Source organism: Parasteatoda tepidariorum, chromosome 8, assembly GCF_982258835.1.
Source record: "Parasteatoda tepidariorum strain Cologne lab strain chromosome 8, Ptep-v5.0, whole genome shotgun sequence".
NCBI classification, from domain to species: Eukaryota; Metazoa; Arthropoda; class Arachnida; order Araneae; family Theridiidae; genus Parasteatoda; species Parasteatoda tepidariorum.
This window is the reverse complement of record NC_141762.1, coordinates 58,437,238-58,450,440: the sequence shown is the minus strand read 5'-3', so window position 1 is coordinate 58,450,440 and position 13,203 is coordinate 58,437,238. Positions and strand designations below refer to the sequence as shown.

General features: G+C 29.6%; 1 protein-coding gene across 2 annotated transcripts in view; it reads left to right on the top strand.

The window, feature by feature from the left end:
- Positions 1-13,203, top strand: part of LOC107450819 (substance-P receptor) — a 231,668-nt gene that overhangs the window by 199,635 nt on the left and 18,830 nt on the right. For both annotated transcript variants that reach the window (XM_087150392.1, XM_043043079.3), the window contains exon 3: positions 7,625-7,817. In XM_087150392.1, the coding sequence (XP_087006518.1) occupies positions 7,625-7,817 (193 nt within the window). The remainder of the gene's footprint in view (positions 1-7,624; positions 7,818-13,203) is intronic.

The following is a 13,203-nucleotide window of genomic DNA, read 5'->3' as shown; positions in this document are numbered from 1 at the left end:
AAGGTATAAAAAAAGCTTTCTTTGTCTGAAATTCTTTTCTTTTTTAAGTAATATTAATGAATACTTCGGAATTAACAAAAATATTAAAATCTAATTATAGTGGCTTTGTCACTTTTTCTTTGTCGTTCTTCATTTTCTTTATCTTTCGTTTCGTCTTTGTTGAAATACTGTCAACATAATTACGTGGAAGTCTAATTTGCATATTTTTTTTTTAACTTCTTACATTTAAACTATCTGTTTTAATAAAAAATTACATAATGTTAATCTAAATTATTCTTGGCGTCTAGATATATATTAATATGAATATGATAAATAGCATCAAAAGTAGTTATAAGTTTTGGAATGACGTATGAGTGAAATTCGTTTTAAAACTTATTTAAGACATATTTCTTTCCTTTTTGATAGCAATTAAAATAACCTTATATTTAATGGCTACCCTTTTAATATTCGCTAAGCAATTGTGTCCTGATTAGAAATGCATGGCGATTCACAAAGCGCCAACAGACTCAAAGGAAATACGACTAGAACATAAATAAACATCTTCAAATGAGTCCAAAGATTTTTCAAAGTGATTCAAAATGTAAATTAATCTCAAATAGTATCCATTGTGTTTGAGATGTACCACTGGAAGGATGTGAAAACAATCGCAATTGTTGAGAAATTGATTTTTGTCTCAGTTTCGAGAAATTACAGAATTGGCATACTCAACCTAAGTCAAATATTTAAAAATACAATCTATTTTAAATGAAAAATTATTATATTTTGCATTAAAATGCAGGGTATTTCGTAATTACTGTCCTTAATATACATCTTTAGAATACTGGTCAAACTGAAATTCAAGAAGTATACACATTAAAGGTCTCACATTAATATTACAACAACAACAACAAATTAAAAATAACGCTATCGAAATTCAACTAATCACTCCTGAAGATGGCTTAACTAAAACCCCTAAAATATCTCGTCTTCATCGCAGGTGAAGCGTTCATAAAGCATTTCTATTTTTCTTTCGCTTAAATATTAATTTGCGATCCTTATTGTTTTCACTGTTTGGAATTCATTTTTGACTAGGATTTTGAAAATATACTTTGAAAAAAACTAATTATGGTACACCCTCTGTGCATGCATTACATTCTAATTACGAGGATTTGTCTTAGATAAAGAACCAAAATAAAGTCACGAGTTCTCGAAATTTTGATTACTTTATTTATATCATGATTAAGTTAACACTACCAATTTTGGAACCTACGTTGTGACAGTTTTGAGCCTATGTTACTTCCCGGGCTACAACGCCAGCTTTCGTGTTGCGAGATCAACCTAGGATCAATTTTGCAACAATGGGGTAAATAGATTAATCTGGTCTGCCCATTGCTCAGATCTGAATACTATTTCGGAATTCCTTTGGTAAGTTGGATTACCGAACTAAGGGGTGCAACAGCATTTTTCCAAAGTCTGAGAAGAAACTTACGTATCCTCTCACTCAACTTAGGAAGAACAACTAAGATCCATTCTCACTGCATTTGATTCACGTATCTAAAACCAACTTCGAAAAAATTCTGATAGGTAAAATATATTCTCCCGCGAAAAACTCACCAATCAGGTTCTTTTTTTTTCTCTCGATGGCGATCGGAGGTGCAGAAACTTTGTTGGAGCTATGCGACCTCTAGTGGTAGCTATATAAATTATATAATCGGAACAATTTTTTTTCACAGTTACTTCTATCTCACACACGTATAACAGGTGTCCAGATTCTTATTTGAAAACAGCGTGTTTTCAAATCATAAAATTACAGAAAAATATTACATTTTTAAAGATTGATGCTCACTCTGGGAGAACTTAACATTGAACAATTAACTTTTTCAAACTGTGATGAGTAAAATATTTTATTCAAATTTATTACATGAATTTCTCGAAAGAAACGAAGATTGTTTCTACTATTCACATTGTAAAAAGTTTAGAACGATTAACTTTTTCAAACTGTGATTGATAATGAAAAAATGTTATTGAAATTTATTGCATGAATTTCATCAATGTAATGATCTACAGTACACATTGTAAAAACTTAATTTAGAGCGATTGACTTTTTAAATTCCTTCCAATGGAAAAAAAAACTTATTGAAATTTATTAAATGAATTTCGCAAAAAATGAAGACTGTTTGTACAATTCATATTGCAAAAACTTTACATGGAACATTTCACTTTTTCAAAACTGTGGTAACGGAAAATTGCAAAGAACGAAGTTAGATTTTTTGCAAACATATGTAGCATGAATATTTTTTAAAGTGATAAAAATTGTTTAAAATAGTGTGGTTTTAATTATTTTCAATATTTTCCAGTTTGTAAGATTATGAAATAAATCAATAAATGTATGAGGAAGCAAATGAATGTAAAAATAAAAGGGATTTTTTGTCTATGCAATAAAAACCGTACAGATGAGTTATTTCATTAGTCAATATCATGATAATTTTTTATTAAATTTTAATAAACTGTAAAAAAATAAAACTGTATCCAAACAAGTTATCTGATAAAATCTATTCGAACTATCGATTAATTTCCTTAGAACAATACGCTCTTTAGACAAAGTCCTATAATAGGAAACAGATACTGCCCTTTCCGACAATAAAATCACAAACTATCAATATTTTACTGATCAAACAATCCTGAAGGGATTTTAATTTAGAAAAGTTCATTTAAGAAATCGTTATTGGAAACTTAATATTGTCGCATAAAGTGCCTTATCTCATGTGTATGTGATCCCAGTGGTAAATCTCTCTCAAAATGAAGATACTATATAAGCTTCAAAATTAAATATTAATGAATTAATTTCCTTTTCAACTGTAGACAATTTAGTTTCATAGCGATTTATATTTTTCTTGAATTGAAAATGAAGATGTTTTATTAGTTTGCGATATGACTCAAATTATCAGTAGCAAAATTAAATATTATTTTTATAGGTTTTATAAAAGTCTTCTTCTTGGTAAGTTTAATATTTGAGATGCGTAGTAACGACAATTTGAAATGTTTCATAAAATAATGGGAATGAAAATTTTCTTTGATAGTATTGAATCATGAGCTCATAATAATCTTAATATTTTTAAAATTGTTAGAACAGTTACTTACTTATACAGCTTTATAGCCCGCTGTGGTTCTTGGCCTGCCAAACAATATCGCTCCAAACTTTCCTAATTTTAGTTCTCAATTTCCAGTTTTTCACCTTCATTTTGATAAGATGTTTTGTGGCATCATCCAACCATCTCTTTTCAGGTCTTCCTCTTGGTCTCAAGTTGAAAAGTTTCCAATTTAAAAGTTTTCTTAGATTTGTATTATCATTTAATCTTTGAATGCGTCCTAGCAATGCCAAAAATCTGGATTTGATAAATCAAATTCTGCGTTTTCGTCTGATCACTATTGCTTCTTATTCTACATGTTAGATCAATTGCAAATGTTATTTATAAACCTTCAGAAAAATCAGCCCAATGTTTAGTCAATTATTCAGATATGAAAATTTTATATTGCAAGGGAAATAAAATTTGAGCTATCAGGTAATTGTATGTCAATGTAGGATAACTTCCCAAAGCGCTTTTTTTTTTCATATCTCCATTTGTTATTTTAAAAAATGAAGAGCACATTTTTTTCGCAGAAATACAACACAAAAATTAAATTCAGAATAACTGAGTCTTCCGAGTATATTATGTTACCGGCAAAGTATGAAATCCGGCATTATATATAATGCCTAAAACTAGCCGGCAAAGTATGAAATGATTTATATTTCACACATTGCCTAGGCATTATATATAATGCCGGAAGCTATTTAGGCAAAGTATAAAATAAACGTCCTGATGAGGTTATTATGTAAATGATGGGCATGTTACTGTGAATGACCGAAACCGGTGATTGTTGGCTTTCACCGGTGAATCTTGACAATCACATAGTCGCTTTGGTGCATGTCCGAAATATTTATTACATTCGATTTGATATTAATTTATTCGCGGGTATAATTACATTTATTCGATATTTTAATACTTATTGACGATAGATTAGAAGAAACATCAGTGTTTGGAGTATCGGGCAAATATGTACCGGGCAAATATGTACCGGGCAATGCTACTTGACCTTAAAAAAAACATCAGTGTAGGATATACCGGGCAAATATGTACCGGACAATGGCACTTGACCTTAAAAAAACATCAGTGTAGAGTATACTGGGCGAATGTATACCGGGCAGTGGGCCTTGACCTTAAAAAACATCAGTGTTTGAAGTATCAGGCAAATGTACACCGGGCAGTGGCCCTTGACTTTAAAAAAACATCAGTGTAGGTTATACCGGGCAAATGTATACCGGTCTATGGCATTTGACCTCAAAAAACCATTGCCCGGTATATATTTGCCCGGTATACCCTACACTGAAGTTTTTTGAGGGCAAGGACCACTGCCCGGTATGCATTTGCCCGATACTCCAAACACTGATGTTTCTTCGAATCTATCGTCAGTAAGTATTAAAATATCGAATAAATGTAATTATATCCGCGAATAAATTAATATGAAATCGGATGTAATAAAGATTTTCGACATTCACCAAAGCGACTATGTGAGTGTCAACATTCACCGGTGAAAGTCAACAATCACCGGTTTCGGTCATTCACAGTAACATGCACATCATTTACATAATAACCTCATCAGGACGCTAATTTCGTACTTTGCATAAATAGCATCAGGCATTATATATAATGCCGGCATTTCATACTTTGCCGGTCACATATACAAACAAACCCGGGAAGTAAAAAAAAAAAAAATATTAATAATAATAGTCACACCATTACTATGACGTCAGAAGAGGGCCTCAAGACTTTTTTTTTTTTTAAAGGATAGATGCAGAATCATGATTCAATGTTGAACTGATTTTTCTGACCAATGAGATGAATAAATCAAGGAATGAAATTATGTGCAACTGAATTGATAAATACAGAAATAAATGAACAAAAAAATTTAAATAACAGAAATGAAATGACTTATGGGACTTCCTTTCATGTGCATTTTTCTTAAAAGGATTTCCCTAAAAGGAGACAGACTAGACGTTTTGGTTTAAAGCAGGAATTATATTCTACAACTTTATTTTAGAGAAACAAGAAATTCGTAAATCCATTATAACATATTTGTAATGTAGCTGTTTTTATTTACATATGAAATCACGCTAATGCGCTTTATTTTCCGTCTGAAACCATGCTTCCTGCACATGAAATCCTGCATATACAAGGGTAAATTTAAGCCAAATGAGTAAACCCATTCTATCATCCCCATTCATAACTCAATGTTTCGATGGGTTCTCAAGAGTTCCAAAATAGTTTACCATAAACTATCTATGTAAAATAACAAAATTCAAAGAAAGACTTTAGGAATGAATTAAAGATAGCATAATAAAATTTATAAGTGCCAAATACAGTTTAAGATCTGTAATGCATGAGTAAAATGATTGAAAATGAATACATAGAAAGGAATATATAAATGATTGTGATACGGAAATAGAAACAGGGAATGTATGAATTTGAAAAGCCGCAATTTACTAGTTTAAAATGATGATCGAGAGTAAATATAGAATATTATCTAATTTATGATGGACTTTAAAATAAAGCATTTCTTCCGTGGGAAAATGTTCTGAAACTGAGCTCTGAAGATGAATTCCCATTTGTCTGGTACAGAAGTCACAGTTTCAGGTTTTTGGTTCATAAGTTTAATAGGGAGTTTTAAGCCTTTCAGTATTTGATAGAAATGCTTTTTGAAAATATTTTAAAGCTGTTTTAACTGCATGTCAAATATCTGGATTTTGCAAAATTTTGTCTTTTTTTGCCGTTTAATATACACCGAAGAGCCATTACATTATGACCACCCTCCATCTATAACAATGGGCTCGTCCAGGTTTTCATGGTTTCTCGCCCAGGAACAATGTTTTCATGGGGCGCATTAGGACCCCTAATCCTCATAGAACAATCCCTGACGTCTGTAAGCTACTTGAACATAGTTGTATACCAGGTTCACCCATTTATGGCAACAGTTTTTCCTGTTGGGGATGGTGTTTACAAGCAGGATAATGCACCATGTAATAAGGGTCGAATCGTCATGGATTGATTCGAGGAACATTCCAGTAACTTCCAAGTCATGTCTTGGTCCCCAAATTCACCTGACCTTAATCCAATAGAGCATTTGTGGTCTCACTTGGAAAACCAAATTCGTGCTGCCCAGCTAGCATGATTGAATTGAGGGAATTTCAGGACCAGTTGGTGAGTGCTGGGTACCAGATACCTCAGACTACCTATCAGCACCTTGTGGAATCAATACCACGGCGGGTGCTAGCAATTTTGAGGATTAAAGGTGGTCCTACATGTTATTAGCAGGGTGGGCATAATGTAATGGCTCTTCGGTGTAAATCAAAATATCAATTATAGTTAAAATGAAAAAAATCATAACTCATTTTCACAAATGTGCCTATTCTTTCCATGTTAGTTAATAAACAGTAGAAATTTTACAAACTACTATAGCATAGTTACTGAATAATCGAATATAATGCGCTATACTTATAAATAATTATGACCTTAAATTAATAACTTTTATAGCTTATGATCGTGCTTAGCGAGTGAATAACCTAAACATACATGGAGATCATGATGTACATTGAGCCAAATAAAAGGACCACCCTGAGTAACTTTTAATCTAATGATTGGATCTTCGCGTTCTAGGACTCATTCTTAATGGTTCAAGGGATTGATATCAAATATGCTAATTAATAAGTTCAAATGATATTTTAAATTTCGAAATCAGACATAAAAACGAACTTCCTCTGAATAAACATACCTTTTTTTCGACGGATTCAGATGTCTTACCCCCAAAATAAAGGGGATAGTCGCAATCTGGGAAATATGAATCCAATAGTTTGGTCAGGAAAGCGCTCCAAAGATTGAACCCCTTTATGTTAATTTTACTTTTTGCGTATCTGGAGAATCGCTTAAGTGAATTAAAAATATTTTACACACAATTAAAAAATTCGTTTATCCGAAGATAATTTAGTGCCAGAAATAAGCATTAATAAATATTTATTATTTTGATTAAAATGGTGTCGAAAAATTTTTGAATTGTAAGGTATACAATTTTTTGCATTAGTTTAAAAAATGTATTTTTACATGGCAAAATACAAAATTTGAGCGAAATCGGACGAGTAGTTCCTGAAAAATCAAATTTTCAAAATATGACTTTTTCAAAATTTGATTTCTCAGGAACTATTCGATCAACGTCGCTCAAATTTCTTTTTTCATTGTAAAATTATATTTTTTAAAATTATACAAAAAATTATATACCTACACTTTTTTTTTTGCTTTTTCGCACACGCTGTATTTTTTCAAAACTGTTAACTCGACGATTTGGAAAATGTGACTTATCATTCATTACATTACCCCTAGCCTTCAAACGTACTGCTTTTTTTAAATATATATTTTTAGCCGATTGCTAACAATTATGATTTTTTCATTTATTAAGTCAAACACTTTCGTTTATTATTATTAATTTGAGGCACGATTTGAATCAAAACTCTCATAACATCATACACAGTTTAAAATATCTTTATATATATTTTCAGGTATTACGCTATTATATACCCACTGAGTGGACGATGGACAAAAGTTCGAGGTCGAATGATAATTTTTCTGATCTGGCTCTGTTCTATTGCACTTTCAAGCTTTCAACTAGTTCATGGAAAAGCCGAAAGATTTTTAGTTGGAGGACAAGAGGTGTATGATTGCAATGAGATATGGGATGAATTAGATGGAAAAGTAAGTCCATATTTTCATAAAACTGATTTATATTCATATTGATTCTTGAAATCCTAACGGAATACATAACTTGACCTGTACATAAATTTGCATTCAGGCAAGAGTATGTTTTCTAAAAATAGCATGATGTCCAGAGCGGAAAATAAATACTCAGTCTTCAACAATGATTTTGATTTAATGATCGGATCTTCACGTTCGAGGACTCAATCTTAATGGTTCTAAGGAATGAACTCAAATATGCTAATTAATTAGTGAAAACGATATTTTAAGTTAGGAAATTTAGAACAAAACGTATTTTTTCTGAATAAACATACATGACACAAAATACACTTTTTTAAAATTGGTTTTCTCAGCAATTATTCGAGAAATTTTGCTTAAATTTGTATTTTGTAAGTAAAATTATTTGAGTTCTGGCTTAGCATATCCAATTATTTATATCAGGTGAAATAAATCAAACTGTTTTATCAAAAACAAAGTTTATTAAATATAGTTTCGTATTTTGTAAACAATGTGCTTGTAAAGTGATCCTAACAATGAAGTGTATTTGATTCCGTACTAAAAGAAATTAATGAGTAATTCTTACAGCAGCGCATACTAAAAATGAACTTCCTTAGCAGCGATGGCTCAAGGGATAGAGCGTTTGCCTTCCAATGAGGTGAACCGAGTTCGAATCTAACGATGGCTGGTCGATACGAATTCCGCATTCGGCTTGCACCGACCACACTGCTGACGTGAAATATCCTCAGGGATAGACGGATCATGGGTTAGAGTCTCTTGCCATCAGGCTTACAGTGAGAGGTTCTCGTGGTCCTTCTCCCCATGTAACTCAAATGCGGGTTAGTTTCATCAAAACTTCTAAAAAAGCAAATTTCCCCCAACACTTGATCCAGGAGTTCCCTTGTCTTCTGGATTTGGTTCAAAACTACAAGGTATTGGAGTTGAACATTAGCAATCTTAAACCCACAAAATTGGGTCGACTGTTCAATGACAGTTGTAAATTTACATTTTACTTCCTGATAAACAACATGGGCTTGAATTTTTCCTACATTCATGTTTAAAAAAAAAAAAAGAAAAGAAAATTATATATATATATATATATATATATATATATATATATATATATATATATATATATATATATATATATATATATATATATATATATATATATATATATATATATATATATATTCATTGTTCTGTAATTTTTCACTTGTTTCTCTATATTTTGAACTTATATATATATAATATTCAATCAGCAATAGCTACTTTGCTTCTCACCCAGTCTCACATGGCTATTTTTGGCAACCCTCATGTAAATTTTTCGTTATGAAACATGCATACAATAGTGAATAAGAAGCGGCTATTATTTTTAAGCTTAAAGCTTTTGCTTTACTCCAAAAAGGATATTTTGCTTTCTCCCATTTTCTTTAAAATTACCATGTAAAATATAAAAAAAAGCAATATCTAAAATTTTAAAATGCCTTTATTCCTTTTTAATTATTTCTTCACTGCTTTGCTTTAAAATTTAATTTTTGAAAGATGAAGAGTAGTTTTAATCAATGTATTCAGTAAAAGTAAATGCTTAATATTAATCTAGAAAGTTTTTGAAAAAAGAAATCAATACAAGATTGGGAAGAATAAATTTTCTCTAATAGTCAAATATACATTGAACTTAAAAAAATTTTAATTGTATTTTAGCCATGCATAACACTACTAGTATTTTCCTTAAAGATTTTAAAATTATGGTTTTCTCTTTCCCTTTTATGAGATATAAGCTCTTCCTTTCGATTTTTATTATCTCTTTTACCATTTATTTGATTCGTTAAACAATTCAAAAACATTTTTTTGCTGTACTTAGAGTAATGAAATGAACAGCTTTTTTCGTATTCTCTTATTTTTAATTATAATCTTTTTACAAAACAGCGTAATTTTTCTTTTTTTTCTTCTTTTACACGGAAAGGATTTTTATTTTGTTAGCTTTGCTAGATCGGACAAATTTTTTAAAAACACATTTTTTTCAACAAAAAAAAAAAAAAAACAGCTATGCATTAAGCTGAATAATCTACTTTGCCTTTTACTTTAAGTATCGAAATAAATGTTGAATAACAGAACAACAATCTTAGTCTTATATTACTTTTTTATGAAACTCTGAGTAAACTAATTTTGGAGGGATTTAAAAGTGCTCTAGTTTTTTTCTTAATGTAAAAAACATTTTTTTGTTAAGATATTTAAAAAATGTTTTTGCATAAAGATACTTTTTTTATATTTTAATCAAATTTAACTGATGTTTTCAACTCACAGCTACTCGCCATGCACATCAATAAAAATATTTCCTGCTATTCCAACTTGATTAGAATTTTATATTTGATAAAATTAGCATTAGGTTTCGCAGTGTTTGGTTTCGTATGTTTATGAAACTGAAATTTCCTGTATTAACTATTACTAATGCTTATTAAAACAATTTTTTTTCTATTTTGACAAGTAATAATATTTTAGTTAGAATTCAGCATATCTCTAAGCATAAAATAATGTTTTCTGTCAAGAGAAAAAAATATTCCTACTAGCAATTTTTATAAAAAAATTAGTACTTGTTTAAAATCCCATTGTCCAGGAAAGTTGGCGCAAATACCGCCAAATTAACGCCAAACTAGTACTGTTGCATCTTTTTTTTAAAAAGTGATGCAGCCTGCATCCCGTAAAAAGAAACTGCATTTGTACCAGTGAAGTTAATGGACTCTCATCTTACTGAATATTTTTTGATAAGTAATTCTGTTGTATATTTCTAATGTATTATCAGAAATTAGATTTGAACAAATTTCTTAGTTTTGCTCTTTAAATAGAAATTGTAAAAAACCAATTATATTAATGGTTTCTTCTTGAAAAATTATATTTTTCTTAAATCAGGTATCAAAATTTGAAAATGAATCCAAGAAGAAAAAGTTTCTAAGTAGAAAAAAAATGCAATTTTTTGCCCCATAATGCACTGAGTACATTAGCTTCTTAAAATTATATTTAAGGCCCTTATATAAGTGCAAAGATGCCCCCAAAGATTTCATATGGAAAGTATAAAGATATTTTAATTAATAAAGGTATGCTAGTAAAAAGGTGCGTTCACCTTTAAAAAATATTAATTGGTCCTTTAAAACTAAAGTTTTATCAAAATATCTTTTGTGAAATAAAGGGCATTATCTATGCTCAATGTCAAGTGTATTCAAGCACTAAGACACTTAATAATTGATAACTTCAAATAGTTATCCAGAAACCTTTAAACAATTTTAGTTAATTGGTATGATTTATTTACCTCCATACCTATTCAGAAACAATATGCTGTATTTACAAAATTTTCCCTTTTAATATAGGTAAATATATTAGCCAACTAAGCATATCAAAATATTTTCTTGAAGTATAACTTGAAAACTTGCTAGGGCGGAGAATGTAATTTAGCCCATTAACTTTCCTGTAAAATCGCTAGTACCTATGATTATTAAACTACAGTCCTTCATGAACTTGATATCCCTCAATTAAGATTTAGAAACGCAAGCAGTCAGTAGATTTCTCCCATAAGAGATAGTATGCTAATTGATATTAAATCCTCAAAATGCAATTTCCAATTAACTAAGCATTTTCATAACTTCTATACATTTAACTAATTATGATTCTCCTAATTTTGTGAATCATGCAGAAATTGGAGAATTAGTTCATAGATTACAATTAAACTTTCACTTTAATTTAAAGTAAACCGAATACTAATCTCTAAAAAAAGATCTCAAGTGTGCTTTTTTATACATAAGATTAATGAACATTATTCCGTTATTTATTAAAACTCACTCTTATCTGTTCATTTATAATCTTTATAAATTACCTTCATATTTTTCGAATTTCAATGTTTTAATATGTTTACATTGATTGTAAAAATTGATGTTTCTTATTCTGCAAACAAGTTTTTTGACAAAATTAATCAATTTCACAACTATTAATAGTCCTTTTTGCTCAATCGTATTGGCTTTTACGTAATCAATAATTAGATTTATTAGAAGTACATTAATATTCAACTTTTAAGCATGAAATAAAAATCATGCATACATTACGTTTATATAGCAATGTACTGATACTAAATTTTATACTGACAACACTGACGAAAATGTTTTTTCTTTTTTATGTTGCGTGAAATTTTTGAAAAGTTCTAATATATTTTCACTTCGCTGATTTTAAATCTGCAATCGGTTTCTTTCCAAGAGGAATAACTTTTATTATGCAATTCAATAATATATTCCTAACCAGGATTCCTTTACTCGAGTTACTACTGAATGTCTCCACTTCTCTGTTACATTAAACGTGGAAGGAAGATGGCGATAATACAGTTAATGATGCGATACGTTAATACGTTATTAATTTTTTTTTAAAGTCATATGTTTTATTTTTTCAAAGGTGCAGATAAGAGTATGTGTGTATATAAACCTATACTACATATTATAAAGAGTATATTTTATCTTAAGATAATTATTCTTTATTCAGAAATATTGCATTAATCAAAAGGGATGTGTCCTGATGAAGGCTTTTGCATTTTCCTATTAAAAGTTTTGCTATTTTATTTTATTTTAATTATTTGCGTTTATATAAAGCTATATGCATATTGTACTGCAAAAAAAAACTTTATAAGCTTATTATTCATTCAGACAAAAAATAAAAATTAAGAAAAAAATAAAGATACCATTTCGAAAAAAAAAATTTAGCTTTCGAACCAAACCTAATTTCAGATTTAAAATCCCAACATCTGAATTAGGTAACATGAATTACTTGTATAATTACAAAAAAATTGTTCCCCATTTTAATTGACTCAAATGAATTCAAATATTAGTAATAAAGTGCCTATTACCAATGATTTTAGATTTTATTTTTTATTTGATGTTATTGATAATTGTGAAGATTAACTTTATAAACACGGCACAAAATTCTGGAATTTAGGAATTTTTGACATAAAAATGTCACTTCTCAACTATAGCCTACCCTAACAAATTCTTATGGTTTGTTGGTGTTCTTATTAACATATAATAGTTTCTACAAAATTTGGATATAATACTATCTAGTTGCAATCAGGCTTATAAATTACAGTTAATATTTCCTAATTCTAAATTTTTCTTATAATTATTTATATTCATTACTAATTTTTTTTTAAGCCCTGAAGTCCTTAAAGTAAAGAGAGGAAACGCTTTCACCAATATATCAGAGAGCGGAGAAATTGATGAAAATTTTTGGTCATTGTTAATTTTCCGCAACGGGATAACTTTTCAATTACGTAGCAAAACTACTGACGGCACTATAATACAATAAGTTAACTAGTAGGATCTAAGAAGATTAAGTACAAGGCCATGTGTTGGCGTTA